The sequence below is a fragment of the Nymphalis io genome, chromosome 18, assembly GCF_905147045.1.
Source record: "Nymphalis io chromosome 18, ilAglIoxx1.1, whole genome shotgun sequence".
In the NCBI taxonomy this organism is placed as follows: Eukaryota; Metazoa; Arthropoda; class Insecta; order Lepidoptera; family Nymphalidae; genus Nymphalis; species Nymphalis io.
Window position 1 is genome coordinate 11,099,133 of NC_065905.1, and position 20,839 is coordinate 11,119,971.

General features: G+C 33.7%; 2 protein-coding genes across 2 annotated transcripts in view; one reads left to right on the forward strand and one right to left on the reverse strand.

Moving 5' to 3' along the window:
- LOC126775352 (serine/threonine-protein phosphatase Pgam5, mitochondrial) overlaps positions 1–20,839 on the reverse strand; it is a 68,850-nt gene that overhangs the window by 37,923 nt on the left and 10,088 nt on the right. The gene's annotated exons all lie outside the window — the stretch shown is intronic.
- Positions 2,601–20,082, forward strand: LOC126775693 (uncharacterized). Its single transcript, XM_050497755.1, has 9 exons — positions 2,601–2,605; positions 3,731–3,829; positions 6,385–6,508; positions 7,009–7,109; positions 16,144–16,277; positions 16,868–17,011; positions 17,663–17,872; positions 18,591–18,647; positions 19,210–20,082. The coding sequence occupies exons 1-9, from the start codon at positions 2,601–2,603 to the stop codon at positions 19,317–19,319; spliced, it is 984 nt and encodes a 327-aa protein (XP_050353712.1). The 3' UTR covers positions 19,320–20,082.

Genomic DNA, 20,839 nt, shown 5'->3' on the forward strand with positions numbered 1-20,839 from the left:
TTCTGTGTTCGCTATACACTGTCGGACTTGCTACTTATGTCATTTGAAATTATTGTTAGTGGTATAGGTTGTAAGTACAACTACAGAATTATAAAGTATAAATATGAGCTGCAGCTGAGCATCTTATGGCTTGTTACTATAAAATTTATATTTTTCCGTGCGGTGTTTCTATGAAAACTAATGTATAACACTGACTTCTTTAGCATTTAATTTATAAATTAAACAAAAACACTTTTTTAGCACAATTGAATAATTAGAGTTCATTTTAACTTTATAAGGAAGAGATACCAGTGTTTCTGCAGGTACAAGGAACATAACTCACGTATTCCCCTCCTCTTACAACTCGGGTTCCTTCAATCGAGGCGTGAATCTTGCAGGCCGGCAAGGCGGGGCGGCTAGTGCAGAACATTCTTCTCGACTGTTCTTGTTGACTGTTGTTCTTTGTTTAATTTATGGCCGTCGTCACGTCACTTACCATCAGGCGGAGTAGTCATTTGCCTTCCCGGTAAATATAAAAAAAAATAATAACATTCCAAACGTTGGTAGCGCATTGACGATGTAAGGAAAAGTTAATATTTCTTACAATGCCGATGTTAATGGGCAATGGTGACCACCAGGTGTATAATACTAAAAAATTAATAAATACTTTAGTCTATTTACACCAAATAAAGCAACAACAATGCTAAAATAATATGCAATATTTGAGGAGCTGTACATATAGATAAGCTTCTGCAAGCACTATGAATCGTAAACCTACCACTGATTCGGAATGTAAATTCTAATAAGAACCGGAATGAAACTCAGTGATTACTCTTTTACCACCATTTAAATTACGAAAATTTATAAATAAATATTATATATATATATATATATATATATATATATATATATATATATATATATATATATATATATATATATTGCTAAAAAGCAATCTCAGACAATACATAAATGGTACCATTTTCTTTTTTTTTTTGCATACTATTCAAATGCTCTCCAAATTATAGTAACTTTATATAATAGTTTTATATTATAAATATAATATTTGAATGCATTTAAAGTTTAAAATTAATTAAGGAAGGCTTTGAGTGGGTGCATGTTATCAAGATACAAGCATGTCTGTGTCGGGAACAGACTGTACTAAGTACTTTATATTGCTGTGTTCCGGTTTAAAGGGAGTCAGTTAGCCAGAATACATAAAGTAACTCACAAGGGATATATACCCACGTAACATTAGTTCGTTTTGATGTCATTGCAATTTAAAGGATTTTGTACACTTTATGGTCGGTTGCCTGCCTGACGTCAACCCAATTTGGAAATGGGTGTACTAGAGGGTGGGTTCTTCATCACCATACGTATAGGGACGTAGGTACATACACCTCACCTGGTGTACGTACCTACATTTTTTATGTTATGCCCACAAAAAATCCTTTAAATCGCTCTTATTCGGTTTTGGCAAAACCCACAGATTAAAATGAATACATAACTCTCATACGTACTCATATGTACTCAAATTAATATATCGAATGATTACATATTTTGTTATTCTAACTAATTTAATTAAAATATAATCGATTTCAGAACGAAATTTGCATTGTTTGCTGATTAAGAGAAAAATATTTTTGCTGTTTTAAATAGACTTTGTATGACTGACTGTCACTGAATTAATGTAAAAGTTATATATTTTTTTCATTTTGAGGTTATTAAAATAACATACACGTAAGAAAATGGGGATATTTTCTATAAGACTGTCAAAGGATAAGAAAACAGTGATACAGTTTGAAAAGAAAACAGTATTATAAAGGATTTAGTTTGAAGTAAAACAAATCCCATCCCGAGTATCGAAGTGAATCATTATAATAAGAGTTCAAATAACAGAAATAAATAACATATTTATTTTATTCAAAAAAATATATTTATTTGTTTGAACTCCAAATTGTGTTTTCTCTTTTGTTCTAGTAAATAAAAAATGAAATAAAGTTGTATAAATCGAAACAGAAATGGCCTCTTGACTGTATAACCCTTCTATTAGCTAGTTTTTTAAGCTTGGATTTCATTAAAGCGATTTTTTAAAAAAATTATGATTAAAATTACGCCTTTCGAGTTTCTTCGCAGATGATCCCGATACATAACGGGTCGGTGCTAACTTAATTTTTCATATATTTGTATAATTATGATTCGAATGTACTTGTATCCAAATGTTACTTATATTTAATTTTTCTGCTCGTTAGAATCTACATTCTATATCAATCGTGGCTTTATTTTTATACATCCACGATCTTGTTTTATTATAAAATACCCCCTTACAATATTGATCGTCTTTGTATTGAATAATTTTAATATACATCAATACTAAACAAACATATATAGTGTCACGGATTTAATATCAAAAAGGTTTAAGAGGAATTGTACTCCATGCTTCAACCTCGAGATAAAAAAACAATTGTAGTTTCGCGTAGCGACTCGTTAATTTTAAACTATAGTTTAAAACATGTTTTCAGAGTAATTAAAATGAAAATAAATTATGTAATGTCACCCTGCGGACCTCGAACCTCATTTAGTTGAAAAATTCACTTAAGTACCCATAATGTACATCGTAGATGAGGTAAGTAGTTTACGATCAATTCAAATAATATTAATTTAGCAGCAATGGGTCATATTGGGAGGGTGGATTCTTACCTCTTCGGATGAAAACCTCATATTTTTTTTTTTTTTTATAGAATAGGAAGGCGGACGAGCATATGGGCCACCTGATGGTAAGTGGTCACCAACGCTCTTAGACATTGGCATTGTAAGAAATGTCAACCATCGCTTACATATCCAATGCGCCACCAACCTTGGGAACTAAGATTTTATGTCCCTTGTGCCTGTAATTACACTGGCTCACTCACCCTTCAAACCGGAACACAACAATATCAAGTATTGCTGTTTTGCGGTAGAATATCTGATGAGTGGGTACCTACCCAGACGAGCTTGCACAAAGCCCTACCACCAGTACAAGTTCATATAATTATGATAGAACGTCAGCTAAGGTAAGTTCGTTTAGTCATCAATAATTCAATCTTAGATTATTCATATAAAATCCATTTAGCAGAGCACACCATATCAGCTCTCAGGAGGTACACTTTTTTCTGACATAATGGATAAATGTCATAACAAAATAAATACGTATATTTACATAATATATTCATAAAATATGCCCATGAATTGGTCTGTTACCAAACATTGTAAATCCTCGAAGTAACTTTTGAAATTAGCGCGTACACACATACATACAGACTTATATATGTATATAGATTAACGTAATAAAAAATGAGGACAACAAAATCATTTAAATTATTATACATTTATATGTAATATTATATAGTAGCTTCCATCCACGGCTATGCCCGTGTATGTGGAGGTGGGGGGCATGTTTTAGGGACCCAATGTCCTTTTCTGTACGTCTGACAACGTGTATGTAAAATATCATGATGATCTTCAACCGATCAACCGATCACTTAAGTCGTTAGCATTACAAATATTAAAACTCACTCGCATTTATAATATTAGTATGGATTATTATTAATTAAATATGTTTTAAGCCTTACAAGACATCAAGTGCGATTCCTTAAGTTAAAATTTCATCATCATGTTTTAAGTCAGAGAAAACGTCGCTACGAAATACCGCTTTAAACCACCCATTTCAATACGCATGCGCGAATATTTTGACATCGTGTTCTGGACCCAGCTTCTTTCAGTCCCTTTGTAGCTTTCGATTCATCACCTGTGCGGGCGCTGTATCCGAAACTGGTCAATCAACAAAGTGCTCTAAAACAATAACAATAAGGTAAATAATAAGTAAGCTTAGTTGATTAATCTTTTGACGTATTGTTTCCGTTAATCAAGGTTTATTTTATACCACTTAATAGGGATCTCCATTGAAACGGAACCTCCAGTGTAAGTACTTGAGCGTTGTTCATTAAAATTTATTGCACTTGATAAAGATTGAAGCGCTTCAAAAGAATCTAATTTATTTTTCTTAAAAGGTTTTTGTGTCGATATTAAATTAAAATCCATATTTTATTATTACCATCTTTTGAGTGTAGAATTAAATATGATTCGTATATATTAATACTTCATTTAATCTACATAACAAAGGGATTTACTAATTAAAGTAAAATTAATGATATGTATGTAAGACAATGCACAGTATTAGAGTCTTTTGCACTGAGTGATTACCTATAATTTTTAATAATTATACATGCACTATCTATCACACGGTTTGCCATATATTATACGTTAACCGTTCGGTTCTTAACGGTCGTAGTAAAAAAAATCATCAACGGACTATACTATTTCTTTATTTATCTATAAGCTTCAATACATAGGATACATATGGTTAGTAAATTTATTAATAAATAAAACCAATAAATAAATAATGTGTAAATCATATAAATATATAGATTATAATATTATTTAGCTTTGCAGTACACAGTATATGGAACATACGAACATACTGGAAGGCATAAGAGCGTGTCCTGTCGTTTGCCGTCGCGACATACGTGTCGGCCTCGAGGCGCGGGGAAAACCACAAGCTTTAATTTCAGTCATAATAACAAAAAATACATATTAAAACAGTACATAATATTTTCACAAGAACCAGCCAAAATTTCAGCTTAATCCTTTGTGTGAAACTTAAAAATGAAGATGCAATACACCAAATATGCATCCACCACACAAGTAAGGGATAAATAATAACTTGTGATAAGCTAATACGTTAAATTTTTCGGTTTAGCTTTTCGTTCACAAAAATATAATTCTCCGAAACGCGCTGCTTTTGATATAAGTTTTATGCGTATTGGTTTAATAGTATTTTTCTGTTAGAAATTACAAAAAATGCCTCATCATTTATTAGAATAGATTCCATGACGTCAGCGATAATTTTGATAATGATATAATACTATAAATTACGTTATTATATAATTGAAATGATAACTTTACAATGATTGTTTTACATTTATAAATAAGTCTTAACTTAATCTTTATAGTGAGGTTATTGATTAACGATATAAAGAATTTAACAATACATATTTAATTATAATGAAGAAGATATTTTTGTGTAGTCTACCTTATACTGGTGGTTTACTCACAATGGGGTTATTTCATATATATATATATCTATGTATATACACTGAACAAGGATACTGTAGACTGACTAACTTCAGTTTTGTGTATGTGCCGTTTTTCAAGCTTTTGTTATTTGTTTGTTTCGCTCTGTTAATTGCAAATTCAATTCTATATTAGTCTGTAGAATTGTATATTCTAATACATTATATCCACATAATAACATAGATATATAATTACATCTAATATTATTTTTATTCGTAAAACTTTACAAATATTTATTGTACACCTAATTTTAAATATAGACATGAAAACACATACAAGAAAAGTATACAAGACGCTATTATAATAACTATTAAATTGTTTTGTAACTACGGTAATAATACTACATGCTGGACAAGTGTCTAGACGCCGTCGTTTTATAATAATAATAATAATATCCTGGGACATTATTCACACACGGTCATCTGATCCCAAATTAAGCAGAGCTTGTGTTATGGAAACCAGACAACTGATATACTACATATACTACTTTTCTTTTGTGAATACATACTTATATAGATAATTACACCTAGACTCAGACAAACAGACATGTTCATGCACACAAATGTCTGTCCTGGGTGGGAATCGAACCCACGACCTTTGGCATGAAAGGCAAGTAACTACCAACCACGCCAACCGGCTCGTCAAAGGTTTTGTAATGTAGGACAGAAGCATTTAAAAGTTTAGTGTTATTCGCCCAAGTTTGAACCCGTGATCTTCTACCGAAATGCGAGTGATCTAATCACTGGCCTTGGCTTTTACACATATGCATTTTCATTCATCATTCCTACCATTCAATGATGTTAAATAACTTATCGCGGAACGGAAAATCTCAGCTAATTTGTTTGATGAATATGCCCCTATGCCGTCAATTATAATACTAATGTTCGTTTATTCTATTGTACTATACTCCCTGTATTGCTAGTCTAGTGTAATGGGTGTGGGAGACGCTGCTGAGTGTTATTACGCAAATTAAGCGTTAAATTATTCATTATATTTCGAAATTTATTCAATTTTATTTATTATTAATAATAGTAAATAAATAATAGTCAATATTAAATAAAAATGCTCAGTAAAATATTTAAATACAATGTTTTTAAAAGCATAATGGTAGGTATATTGAGGTTATTTAGTTTTATTTTTTTAAATATGGCGTCGTTTTTTTTAAATTTGTAGATATTTTTTTGTTTACGTACGATTAGTTGGTAACACTAATAGTTTAACCGTTGTTCCCAGGTATCAATCACGCGGGCGTCGAGACGCCTGCTCCAACACGGCACGTAAACACACAAAAATATTCTCCGCGGTGAACAACTTCTTTGCTGATTCACCGTTGGTGAATCAGTTGAAGGGCATCATGGTGAGAGTTATAGGATTTTTTTCTATATTTATTTGCATAATAATTTATAATTTTGGTCAAGAATTCTGATGTTTTTGTGGAATGTCTGATGGTACATATTCATACAAGCCGCTCTGAACCATGCCAACGCGGTTATCTTAATAAAGTGTTGGCTTTTCCATTACAAACATTGAGGTGAACATTGTAATGTCCCAAGTGTCTATGATTACAAAAGCTATTGTAGTGAAAAGTGAAATTAAATATATCACGATTTTTTCTCAATACTTATCCTTATCCTGCTCATGGGATTGTTTTAGCCCAACTTAAAAATAAATACGTATCAGAACTGAAAACTAAAAATTACTACTGTATAGTTTAAGGTCTATAATGAAAATTATACATTTTTTAACTTTTAAGGTGTATGGCAACACTTAAGTTTATTATGAAAGAATTTAAAGAAAATGCCTTTATTTATAAGAATACAAAAATTATTTTTCAAATTTTTTGTATTTTTCGCGTAGACTCGACAAACGAGCAGTACGGAGCCCGGTCCGCCGGACGAAAGCCGAGCAGACAATAGGGGGGCCCCGTCTGTCAACTTCGCTCTTAGCCCTTCAGAGAGGTAAGTCGTATGTGGAAAACCACACGTCGAGCTTAATCTTATCCGCACATATTTGATGCTAAAATAACTTATTTTAAAATTATAATAAGAATAATGACAGGAGTACTTAGGAAGCATTGCAGATATAAGAAAGTATATAAAAATTGATCAAAAACATCAATTCCATTTGCAACTTTAATTGCTTAAATCTTAATTAAATCCGTATTAATATTATGAAAGAAAGTGAATTTGTTTGTTTATTACGTTTTTGAACATCAATAATTGTAATTGAAATTATTTTATTGTCCTCATATATAAAAACTTTGTCCCCGTAAAACCCGTCTTAAGCTAAGTTTTTACCTTTTTTTAGTATATATTTTTTATATATTCAAACATACATAAAACATATAAATGGTCAATTATAAAATCTATATTAACTGCAATGTGTTTCAAGTGCTGTGTGTGCCCAAATACCTACCTACCTACCGTTTAGGTTCCAAATTGATTATAAAAAAACCTAACACAGATTTTCAACAGTACCCTTTGTGGTTGTGCCAGATCGTCAGGATTGGTGTTACTATTTTGCATTACATATGTATATAGTCTTATAATTTCTTCGAAAAAAGACACGCGAATTTAGACTTTATTGAATTGATATAATCAAATCTAATGTCGGTGTTCAATGAACAATATTAAAAACGGAAACACTGCGAGCGATCACGAATACAATATTGAGTTAACTCGGTGTCTAAAATGCTAATGAAACGTAAAGTTACATCCAGTAATTGTCCCACTGCTGGAAAGTGTTGAACAAAGAACAAAGTTTGGTGTTTTCATGGCATTGCTCCTAAGCGAATACATATGTCAGAATTTCATTCGACACACGTGGGAATGACTTATAAATACTAATATTGAATTAAATAAATTTAACGTGTACATAAAAAGTTAGTGGTGATTACCACGGTTTGGAACCGCAATCTTTGGCGATTCATGTTCCTGCTACTGATCCTTTAAGGCCACGATTTCTCATATTGGAATATAACTCATGATTTATTCTTATTTATCTATCTTTATAATATTATGATGATAATCATTTAGTTGCACTTATCTGCAGGAATCACTCTCTTGTTCCACATTTAAATGGAAATTATTTATATACTATACAATTTTGACTTCCCAAAGCTATATAAATAAATAAATCCATGGATTTATTTTATATAAGATTGAATGAATGAAGATTCCCACCGGAACAACGGCTGGCATCGCGATCACGCATAATAATATCCCCAAGGGGGATTATTGTATCCCTATTGCGAACGGAAGCGTTCTAACAAAGCACAGATCGCTCGCAAGAATGGCTTTATGCAACATTCATGCAATTGACGGTCGGGTTGGCGTGGTTGGTAGATACTTTCCTTTCACGCTGACGGTTCTGGGTTCGATTCCTACCCAGGACAGACATTTGCGTGTATGAACATGTCTATTTGTTCTGAGTCTTGGTATAATTATCTATATTAAGTATTTACAATAGAAAAGTAATATATGTAGAATATCAGTTGTCTGGTTTCCATAGTACAAGCTCTGCTTACTTTGGGATCAGATGGCAGTGTGAATAATGTTCTAGGATATTATTATTTAATATATTTATTATTAATTCTATCGAGACCGATGTAAGAATCGGCGAAGAAAAATATAATAACATAATTGTATGATGTTAATTTCATGACAGGTGTGACGTCCGATTTGAACCACAGTGCTTTGTTGGTTACAGTGTGTTGTCGTTCCAACTCGTTATTCAAATTATATACATATGTAGATGATAAAAAAGCATGGAGTTAGTACTTATATAAATCAGCTACATAAATCAGGCTATATAAATCTGTACTAGTAAATAAGGAGACATTTCTTTTGGAAACTCATTCCAACCTACAAAATTACTAAATCAATTCACATAAAATATTTACCAGAACATGCAGTGCGTTTCGGAGAAGTTTTATTATATACGTAAATTCTCTTAGCAGTTTCATCCGATTTAAATTTAAAATATTGACGTGACAAGTGCGAATTTCATTTTCTTGTATATTAGTAGTATATTAGTAACATATTATTTTGTAGATGGAAGAGTTATTGATTACTGAGTTCCTTGTCGGTTATTCTCGGTCGAATCTAGATTGCGAGCCGGTGACAACTTTACATTTAATATATTATATAATCCTATAGAATGACCCGATTCAGAAGTGCTTGTTAGAACCTGACTACTTGAATAAATTATATTATTAATTTTTGATAAAATTTCAACGTTGTAAATTTCTTATAAGCTTTGTTAGTGTGTCTATATTACAAGAGGTTTATTGGTTTTAATAGATAAATATGGTTTACTCGTCTTAAAAAATATGTCAATAATCAGTTTCCATTTTATGATCACGAATGATCACGGCATATGCGAACCATCATCGTAATTATTCGCTTGTCTTCATTCCATTTATTTAGAGTCGTGTGTTACATGAACGAAATACGCGTGTCGGGCGAAGTTAAAAATGAATAAAAATATAAAATGGTTTATATAAATAAAGATGAAGATTTAGAGGAACTGTAGGTATCAACCATTTGGCCTTCTGTATATATAGTTAGGAATTATTGTTATATTATAAGTACTTTATTGCACAAATAAAAATAGAAAATATATTTAATGTTCTTAACTTAGAATTATTCAAACGGTACAAGCGGCCTGAACAAGGCCGACCTTGTGTCTCAGACACTAGTCTTCCGATGACGTTATGCAATTTTCAGTCACATTTTGTGTCGAGTATATGTCAAACCATTAAAAAGTACTAAATTGACTATTGACAGTACACACAAGTCTACGTGTAAGTAATCTATGTCGGAATACGGAAATAATGAGTAGTTAAATAAACAAGACAAAAGTTATATAGTGAAAATAAAACACTTTCAACTATTCTAGGTCGACTTAGGTCGTGACTTAGTTTCATATAGAAGTCAAGAAGAAATATTTACACAGTTGATTGGATATGATTCTTGTAATATTAAGAAATTGTATTCTCTCGTATTTTTATAAAAACTTGCTATCTGTTTCGACTTCGTACGGGTAAAATAATAATTTAATTTTTTTATATCCTTAGACATTATTCACATACGGCCATCTGATCCCAAACTAAGCAGAGCTTGTACTATGGAAACCAGACAACTGATATACTACATATACTACTTTTCTTTTGTGAATACATACTTATATAGATAATTACACCTAGACTCAGACAAACAGACATGTTCATGCACACAAATGTCTGTCCTGGGTGGGAATCGAACCCACAACCTTCGGCGTGAAAGGCAAGTATCTACCAACCACGCCAACCAGCTCGTCAAATTCACATACATTTTTTTTAAAACCCGATCGCTGCTTCCCCTTCCAAGTCTAATCTCGGCCACCCTGGGACCCACAAAATACACACAAAAAGAATTTCATTAAAACCGGTCCAGACGTTTAGAATGCGTGTAGTTCAATAAAATAATATAATGCTATAATATACCCAGTCAATTTCTCGTATCTCGTTTAAGTCGGTTGGTCAATATTTTCCGTGTAGTTACGGTGTTCTTAACTGAATGTGCCTTTAGCGAGGTCATATATTTTAGCGTTATATAAATTTTGACTAAAATAAAGTGCTATGTGATAAGATACAGCCTTGGGTACTTTAGATTGTATACTCTTTGCCTGTGACAGTCGAAGCGTCATTTGTCAAATCTAACGTAAAGTTAATTGCGTTTCGCTAGCGCCAGTTCAGTCCAATTGAAAAAGATTGTTCTTACTCGAAAAGTACGGTTTTTGAATTTTACTTGATACCGATTTATTTCACATGATACACATTTATGGATGTATATTTTTAAGAATTTCATGTAAGAATATGTACGTAGTTAGATGGCGTAGGTTTTCGAACACTAACTTTAATTTGAAGTGTGTTTATAAGCTCCAAACCCTCTCCTCAAAAGGGAGAGGAGGCCTTAGCCCAGCAGTGGGACATTAACAGGCTGTTACTGTTACTGTTACTGTGTTTATAAAGCTTTACTTAGTGGTAGAGTTTTGTGTAAGTCTGTCAAGCATCAATACTTAGCATTGTTGTGTTCCGGTTTAACGGTTTTTTTTTTTTTTTTATAGAATAGGAAGGTGGACGAGCATGTGGGCCACCTGATGGTAAGTGGTCACCAAACGCCCTTAGACATTGGCATTGTAAGAAATGTCAACCATCGCTTATAGCCAATGCGCCACCAACCTTGGGAACTAAGATTTTATGTCCCTTGTGCCTGTAATTACACTGGCTCACTCACCCTTCAAACCGGAACACAACAATATCAAGTATTGCTGTTTTGCGGTAGAATATCTGATGAGTGGAGTTGATGGTTGAGTGAGCCATTGTAACTACAAGGGACATGACATCTTAGTTCCCAATGTTGGTCGCGCATTGACTATGTAAGGGCTGGTTAACCTAATACAATTTATACTAATATTAATTAAAAAAAAGCTCGTTAAGAAAAAAATAGTTGTGATGTTGTTGGTACCGAGGCCAGAGGCCAAGAAACGTTGTGTTTGATATGTAATGTAAGCAATGTGACGCTTTTATTGGCTTGAGTTTTTTCTTATTTTATAAAATATAAACTACATATATTCTACAGTAAAATAATTGTTAATACAATCAAATTATTGAAGAAGTTTAAAGTTTCTCTTGTGATCTTCGATTAGGATGCTTGTATTTTATTCACTAACATATCTGCTTAAGACACTCTTCATTTTACCAAAGCGGACTCAACAATGGCATTGCGACATAGAGCCATTTTGACGATTATTAGATCGAAGTAAAAGGTTTGAACAAATTAAAATTCCGTCGTCGTACGGCTAGCGGTATGCTTATCCCCTGATCCAATTTCTTTTATGGCACAGACTCCGCATGTATAAAATATCACAAAGTTCAGACCAAGAGTATTCCTTTGTTTGTCGCTGCGGTATTACATTTTTTTATTTCACGACAGATTACATTTTATCAACATTATAAAGATCTATAGCCTATTTTTTCCTAAATAAAAGTACAATACAGTACAGTAACAGCCTGTTAATATCCAACTGCTGGGCTAAGGCCTCCTCTCCCTTTTTGAGGAGAAGGTTTGGAGCTTATTCCACCACGCTGCTCCAATGCGGATTGGTAGAATTCACATGTGGCAGAATTTCAATGAAATTTGACACATGCAGGTTTCCTCACGATGTTTTCCTTCATCGTCAAGCACTAGATGAATTATGAACACAAATTAAGCATATGAAAATTCAGTGGTGCTTGCCCGGGTTTGAACCCACGATCATCGGTTAAGATTCACGCGTTCTAACCACTAAGCCATCTCGGCTTTTTAAATAAAAGTACTAAGTCCTAAATAAAAGACAGTGAATTTCCCTATACTGGGCTAAGAATTTGTCTCCCTATGAGGGGGTTTGGCTATAATGCCACCACGCTGCTCCAATGCTGGTTGGTGGCTGACACATGAGGCAGATTTTCATTCGGTCACATGCACGTTAGCGCACGACTTTTTCTTACTTTCACTGCCGAGCATGAAATGATTTAATTATTAATACAGATTAAACATATGAAAAATCAGCGGTACCCGGCTTTGTATCCTCAATTATTTTAAACTTTACATGTTCCTAACACTACCTTGACTTTTTATTTTTTTAAAAGCATTAATAATGATATAGTATTTATTATAATATATTCAACTTCGCATATCGCTCTGATATTTCATCGCGTTTGCGGTCAGATTTTAGTGATTTTTTCTCAAAGAATATCTTCACTATTTAGGTCATAGTGCGCTTCATTTAAAAAGGTTTACTTTTGTCATTTTAAATACAAACCTGAAGTTGAGAACTGCTATTAAGGGCTGCTTTTAATCCTGTCATAAATATTGAAATCAGTTGAATTGAAAGAGGTAATATTTGTATAAACAATTCCGTTTGATCTCCAGCAAGCCCTTTATAAGTTAAAATTGCGAGCGAAAATAAATGTAAGCCGCTCGTTAAATAAGGAAATTAATTATTTTTCTTTTTTCTAAAAATGATTTCTAGATAGATCGCTTCGCTGGGCGTACGTTACGACTTAAATATCAAATACACCTACCTATATACGCCCGAGGATTCGAGTACCTTCGTTTCGCGAATTAACTCCTAGAAGCGTAATAACCATCATAATCAGGGGTTTAAAATATAAACGTATCTACTATTTCGGGAATTAACATTTGTAAAATGAAAAAACAGTAAATGCTGTGTAATTATGAAAATGTTCAGCATAAATAAAAACTTAAATTGTAGGTTATAAATACCAATAATTTTCTCTAAATTAGATATAAGTGCATTGTTAGGTACAATACATGCCTTTGATTCGACATTACATTTGATGATGATGTCTTCCTGACCTATTTCGCCCACGGTGACCAGTCTCAAGGGAGACTAGCCGACAGCCCAGGACATATTATAGTGCACAAGTGTGTGCGCAAACACAAGTGGACTCTCTATTGCGACCGGAAAAAGTACACCAACGACATTACATGCTTTCCGATGCACTGGAGTGTACACACAACTTTCAACTTCGGGCTACTGATCGAAATAGCTTTTTATCGACTCGACCTGGGGCTTGAAAACAGGACATCGGGATATCTGACCTTATATCGAGCCTCTAGGCCAACGGGGCGGTCAAAGACATTTATATATTTTATACGGCATTTATATGAAGGCGATTAAATCTTCTTTAGGGTAAATCTGATAAATTTGTTTGTTTGTTACATGTTGATATTGCGTTACATACACCTGCCCTTCACTCTCACGCGCGGGCGAAAACTATTATGACTGTGAGGACCATGAAATGTGACACATAAACTTATATGACGGATTTGAGAATATTTGAGATTTTGTGATTATAAGTCATCTTGTGCTTGAAGTTGAAGGAAAACATCGTGAGGAAATCTGCATGTGTCTAATTTCACTGAAATTCTGCCACATGTGTATTCCACCATCCCGCATTGGAGCAGCGTGGTGGAATAAGTTCCAAAATCCTTCTCCTCAAAAAGGTAAAGGAGGCCTTAGCCCAGCAGTGGGACATTTACAGGCTGTTACTATTACTGTTGAATAAGGTAGTCTTTGAACGCAGTAGTAGCTCTCCGGGATCGAATAAACAATCTTCGGTTAAGTTATAAGAGTATAAGACTAGTGGTACTCTGAAATCGGTCGTAAAATATAAGAAAGTGATATGAGATGTTGACCATAAAATTATAACATTTCAGGAATACTCGTATCATCGGGACTCAGATCAGACGGACCAGTTGGTGTGGTTAGCAGATACTTGCCTTTCACGCAGAAGGTTGTGGGTTCGATTCCCACCCAGGAGAGATATTTATGTGCATGAACATGTCTGTTTGTCCTGAGTCTGGGTGTAATTATCTGTATAAGTATATATTTACAAAAGAAAAGTAGTATATGTAGTATATCAGTTGTCTGGTTTCCATAGTACAAGCTCTGCTTAGTTTGGAATCAGATGGCCGTGAGTTTATAATGTCCCAGGATATTATCGTAATAATATATCACCAGGTTGTCTACATTATTTGACGGGTGAGTAATGAAGTGAGTTCTTATGGAATAGCACTGCTGTATCTTTATTATAGATTGAAATAATAAAGACTATTTCCGGCTTTTAAGCGGTACCTACTCGTTCCTTGATTGAACCCCTCAAGCGCGGAAATGGGTAAATGTTACAGTTCGCTGGCTTTCGTTCAAAGTATTGCATATTGAAATTCTCTTTCATATAATATATACATTTAGTAGTAACTTGTTTTGATGTGTAATTATTATTAAATCGACGTTTTAACGTAAGTTATACTTATCAAAATATAGATATTTTAACGTCTACACTTAAATTATATTACTATCATTTAGATATTGATAAGTACAGTAACAGTAACAGCCTGTGAATGTCCCACTGCTGAGTTAGGGCCTCCTCTCCCTTTTTGGGGAGAAGGTTTGGAGCTTATTGCTCCAATCCTAGATACAATAGAAGTGACCATTTACCATAATATAGCCGAATTGCTTTTCGGCTTTCTAAAAATAATTTAATAAAAAATGCTGATTATGTTGTCTAGGTTTTATCAAAGCGTTCTGAATCTTGGCGGATATAATAGAAAATACTGCCGGGCTAAGGCCTTCTTTTTTTTTTTTTTATATCGCCGGGAGGGCAAATGACTCTACTCCACCTGATGGTAAGTGGTAGTAGAGTCCAAACGCGACGACGGCCAGTACAGACGGGAAAAACGTTCTGCACTAGCCGCCTTCGCCTTGCCGGCCCGCAAGATGCCTCTTCACGCCTCGTTTGAAGGAACCCGGGTTGTAAGAGGAGGGGAACACGTGAGCTGGTAAGGAATTCCATTTTTTGGAAGTGCGACAAAGAAAGGAGTTGCCAAATTTCTTTGTTCGCGATGGAATTGATGTCACAGTTAGGCGGTGACATCGAGAACCAGCTCGCGTGGACTTAAGAAGGAAGGGGGAAGCAGGAATTAGAGAGAATAATTCCTCAGAGCACTCGCCGTGATACAGTCGATAGAAAGCGCTCAGTGCTGCTATCTCACGACGCAATTGTCTTCTCTCCTCTATTTGAGGAGAAGGTTTTGAAGCTTATTCCACCACGCTGCTCCAATGCGGGTTTGTGGAATACACATGTGGCAGAATTTCAAGCACCAGATGAATTATAAACACAAATTAAGCACATGAAAATTCAGTGGTGCTTGCCCGGTCTTGAACCCACGATCTTCGGTTAAGATTCACGCGTTCTTACCACTGCCATCTCGGATTGATAAGTGAAACTCAATATTTTAACTTAAAATTGTTTCTTAATAAATTTTTTGTGCTTTAAAAATATTTTACACATAACACGAGCCAATTATTCGTTTGTTTGATATTTTTCTTAAGTAATCATTCAGCAACGGTTTGGCATTGTTTGATGTATAAATTAAATTTCAGCCAGTTATCTGAGCGGTCGATCTCCCCGACACAACGACAGGTTGCCTTCCTGAAGCCGGGCGCCAACGTCGCGCTCGACAGGAAGGCTTCCATAGTGGACGAGAACACCGGCATCACACGCACGCAAATGAAAGGTAATCATTAACAAATATTTTCATATCTGTATTGTCAAAAATAATAACGGAGAGTACAAGCAAATGAAGTATGACTTAGTTATAATCTGTACAATTTTAACGGTAAAGTAGATCTCGATTTATAATTTTTTTAGTTCATAAACCGCTTCAATTACCGCAATGCAATCTGAATTAATAATATGAATCCTATCTGAAGCGTGGCATCCATTAGCTAGATTGCGTGTACAGAGATTAACCATCACATAATTATTAACCAAGTTATAAATTATTCTAAAAGGCGTTTGATTTAAATTAAGCATAATTATAAATTTCACTATAAAATATCTCTTTCGCTCATATATAATATCGCGCATCGTTAATATATTTTTTATAATTAATTTCTTTCATTACTCCTAATCTTTGGTCCCTTCGCTTTTGGTGGGCTTTCTCTGGTCACTATGCGATTAAACTATCTCCTTACAAAGGAGCACTTTGATCCGTTGACCACCAAGAAAAACCTATCAGCTATAAATAGCTAGTTTATTATTTTATGTAAAAGTTAACTATAATTTGAATATAGAATCATTAACGTATTTGTAATGAATTGCTAGAATTCCGTGAAGCATTCCGCCTCTTCGATAAAGACGGTGACGGCACCATTACCAAAGAAGAGCTGGGCCGTGTTATGCGCAGCCTCGGTCAGTTCGCGAGGGTTGAGGAGCTACATGATATGCTTCAAGAAGTTGACAGCGATGGTAAGGGCAGACTTTTTTTTTAATTACTATGTTTTCTCGTAATCTCTACAGACGAGTTGTTCGTGCATATGGTGTATCTTCCTATCCGTTTATAGTTTGGTAGTTTTATGTGTAATAAAAATATAAAATTTTTATTTCCAGGCAGCATCACTATCAAAATCTTTGGATTGCAATTTTTTTTAACCCTTTGTCTACATCTTTTTTTGTGTCAGTTATTTTCATTGATCTTAGTGGGATTGTGGATTTCTAGACTGGTCTGGATGCTGTTCGGATTATGAATCGACAATCTAGGCTATGGATGGATTCTCCTTGGGAGTCGCCATTTGTGCCCTATTCGCCAGTTTTAATGGAGGCACACATCATCTGGAAACTTCATTAGTCAAATGTTTGGTGTTAATCTACTCATTGTATGTTCATCACGACTAAATAAAACATATTATTCTGTACCTACTAAAGTATATTAAACATGTTATAGAAGTGTCGACGTGATATATAAATTGAATAGTATTTAGTTCATATAATATATAAGCGCCTATTTGAATAAAGTATACTCAAATTTATTATTACTAAAAATATTGTCAAATCTTACTTAGAGAAAAAGTGCATTGGCTGTTTAAAGACAATGATTGAAATTAGTTTCTTATTTACCAGGTGATGGAAACGTAAGTTTCGAGGAATTCGTCAATATCCTGTCTAAGTCCATGTCTGGGGCTGGTGGTGGTAGCAGCTCTGCTGAGCAGGAGGAGAGAGAACTGCGAGATGCCTTCAGGGTATTCGATAAACATAACCGAGGGTACATTTGCGCTTCCGACCTTCGAGCCGTGCTGCAGTGTCTTGGGGAAGATCTTTCGGAGGAAGAAAGTAAAAATTCTATTCTTTTAGATTTTTATTATAATTGATATATATTCCTTATCAGTGTTCCATCCATTATATATAAATGCCAAAAACGAATTCTTGCCTATAATGTCTTTAGGTAGATTGTTATATAGTAATTTTTCGTCTTACTATATATTATTTATAAATCATAAACATTTCTGATTTTCGGTTTGAATGGTGAGGATGACAATTTAATTAAAAGCAAAAGAGCTATAACATCTAAGATCCTGTGGTTGGCGATGCATATGCGTTAAAGAGTGGTTAATCTTAGAGGCAAGTATATACCAACGACGTGGTTGGTAGATATTTGCTATTCACACCGAAGGTTGTGGGTTTGATTCCCACCTAGGACAGACATTTGTGTGCATGAATATGTCTTTGTCCTGAGTCTGGGTGTAATTATCTATATAAGTATGTATTTACAAAAGAAAAGTAGTAAATATAGACAACTGTGTCTGGTTTTCATAGTACAAGCTCTGCTTAGTTTAGGATCAGATGGCCGTGTTGAATAATGTTCCTGGATATTATTATTATTATTATTATTATTATTATAAGTGATCATTATTATTATTGTTCAAAATAATTATTGTTTATCAAAAATCTACAACAAAATTATTTAAAATTTGCAACATTTAAAATAAAACTTAAAAAGTACCGTCATTTAGGTAACAGTTATTCGTTAAATCTTAAATTACTTTTTCAGTTGAAGATATGATAAAGGAAGTGGATTCAGATGGTGACGGGCGCATCGATTTTTTGGGTATGTTAACAATAAGTATACGGCAACACTGGTTTAATGCAATTATCTATCCACAACACTGGTGCTTTACAGCCACTCAGCAATACTGGTTAAACCGAATCATTATCAGTTTTTCTGCCGCTGACTATGAATAATTTGAATTAGGTTACGGTTTACAGGGTGAGCTTGAGTGTGATCATAGGCACATGACTTGGGCGAAAAGTTGGCTTCGCATTGATAGATTACAGTCTCAATGTATTTGTGGTTGCGAACAGTTTATCATCATCAGTTTGTGTGTCTAATATTAAAAGCAATTGAGCAGTATTTGGTATTTTTGTTCACAATGACGTCGATACATAGATCTTTCTGGGACTTCAAATTTGGTGTTGATAGAGACATTATTTTGAATTCAAATTTTTATTTCCAACCAAAGTTAGTCCGAAATCGTACGAGGGATATTTTTTAAAAATTATTAATTTATTATTTTTTTCTCTTGTGATTTTTTTCTATTAAAGCAAATAATGTTTTATATTAAGAGATACAATATTAGATTTTAGTGTTAATATAATTTCATCAATTACAGAATTCGTCAGAGCACTCGGCGAGCCAGAAGACGCTTGTGATGACGAAGATGATGAGGATCTTAACGAAGGAACTGATTTACTCCTAACGAGACCAGTGGCTGCTAATTAATTCATATCCTATTTTGACTTTGTGATTAGATTAATTAAAAATGGTTGGTATGAACACAAATATAATGCCAACGTTAGTTGTGACATGGTTGTGATAACAACCTTATGCAGTGATTAAACAACATGTCTTCTATGGAATAAGGTAGTTTTAAAAATTTAAAAATCTCATAGTTATGTCAATAAGTCAAACGTCGATAAGTTCGACCTGGTTCATATTAACTCATACTGTCAGTCAGTTCGATAGCTGCTTATACTGTAGTTCAAAATGTAGTGAGTCAGGAAGTATCATCACTTTTTTTATATAGAATAGGAAGGCGGATGAGCATATGGGCCACCTGATGGTAAGTGGTCACCAACGCCCATAGACATTGGCATTGTAAGAAATGTTAACCATCGCTTACATCACCAATGCACCACCAACCTTGTGAACTAAGATGTTATGTCCCTTGTGCCTGTAATTACACTGGCTCATTCACCCTTCAAACCGGAACACAACAATACCAAGTACTGCTGACTCAGATGAGCTTGCACAAAGCTCTACCACCCGTATACCTGACAGTTAATTCCTAGCAATACGTCCGCTACGTGTATCTTGGCCGATATTTTAATCAGATCCCATTAATGAGAATAGTATTGCCTTATACATAATACATAAGCCAATAAACGTCCGGCCATAAATATCGGAACGATAATATTATCGGAAACTACAAATAAGTATAAAGGACGATAAATGTCTTCGGCCGGCCTAATATGAACCAGTTCGAACTGTTCGTTTATCGATATCTACTTTTGTTTTAGACAAAAGCGATATATAGAATTATATTCTATATTCATTTCATTGGCTATAAATAATGTCAATGTCAGTAATAATTATTTAAAAAAAAAAAAGTTTCCTTACTATGATCACAGACTATATAAACTTTATACGAGAAAACTGTTATGCATTAATTTATACTGTCAAACGTCATACGGAATTTTAATACAATGAACTTGTTAGCTTAAAATTACACTTTAAATGAATGCTATGTAATAATATAAATATGTTTTAAAATCTTACGCTATTCTCAAGATTCATGTATTTTCTAAATATTCTCAATAACTTAATAATAGTTATATTTAATGTTATATAAACTCAAACAAATCCTATTTCATAAAATAACTTTTAATAAACATCTCTACACTTGCATCAAATTTATCAACATTACTTCTTGTCATTATAGTTTAAAATTAAAGCTCATTGAATATGTTCATGATATAGCAAGAACCCAGAGTTAATATGTCAGGTACATGTAGAGAGTCAGCATTCGTCTGCGATGTTGTTTGTATGTTGTGGATTTGTATAGTGGAGACAATGTCACAGATAATCAATGAAATTGAAAAGGCCATCAAAGTGTTGCCATCAATTAGCGTTATGGCTTCTATAAACGGCAATAAATATAACAAATGTAGTGAAATTGCAAGAAGATGTATCCCGTGGTTCAAAAAAAAAATTAAATAAATTTCAAGGGCCCGAAACAAGCA

Excerpts from the sequence above, each read along its gene's own strand:
- LOC126775693 (XM_050497755.1), top strand. Across the intron at positions 6,509-7,008 it reads ATCAGTTGAAGGGCATCATG|ACTCGACAAACGAGCAGTAC; the intron begins GTGAGAGTTATA and ends TTTTTCGCGTAG. Across the intron at positions 18,648-19,209 it reads CGGGCGCATCGATTTTTTGG|AATTCGTCAGAGCACTCGGC; the intron begins GTATGTTAACAA and ends CATCAATTACAG.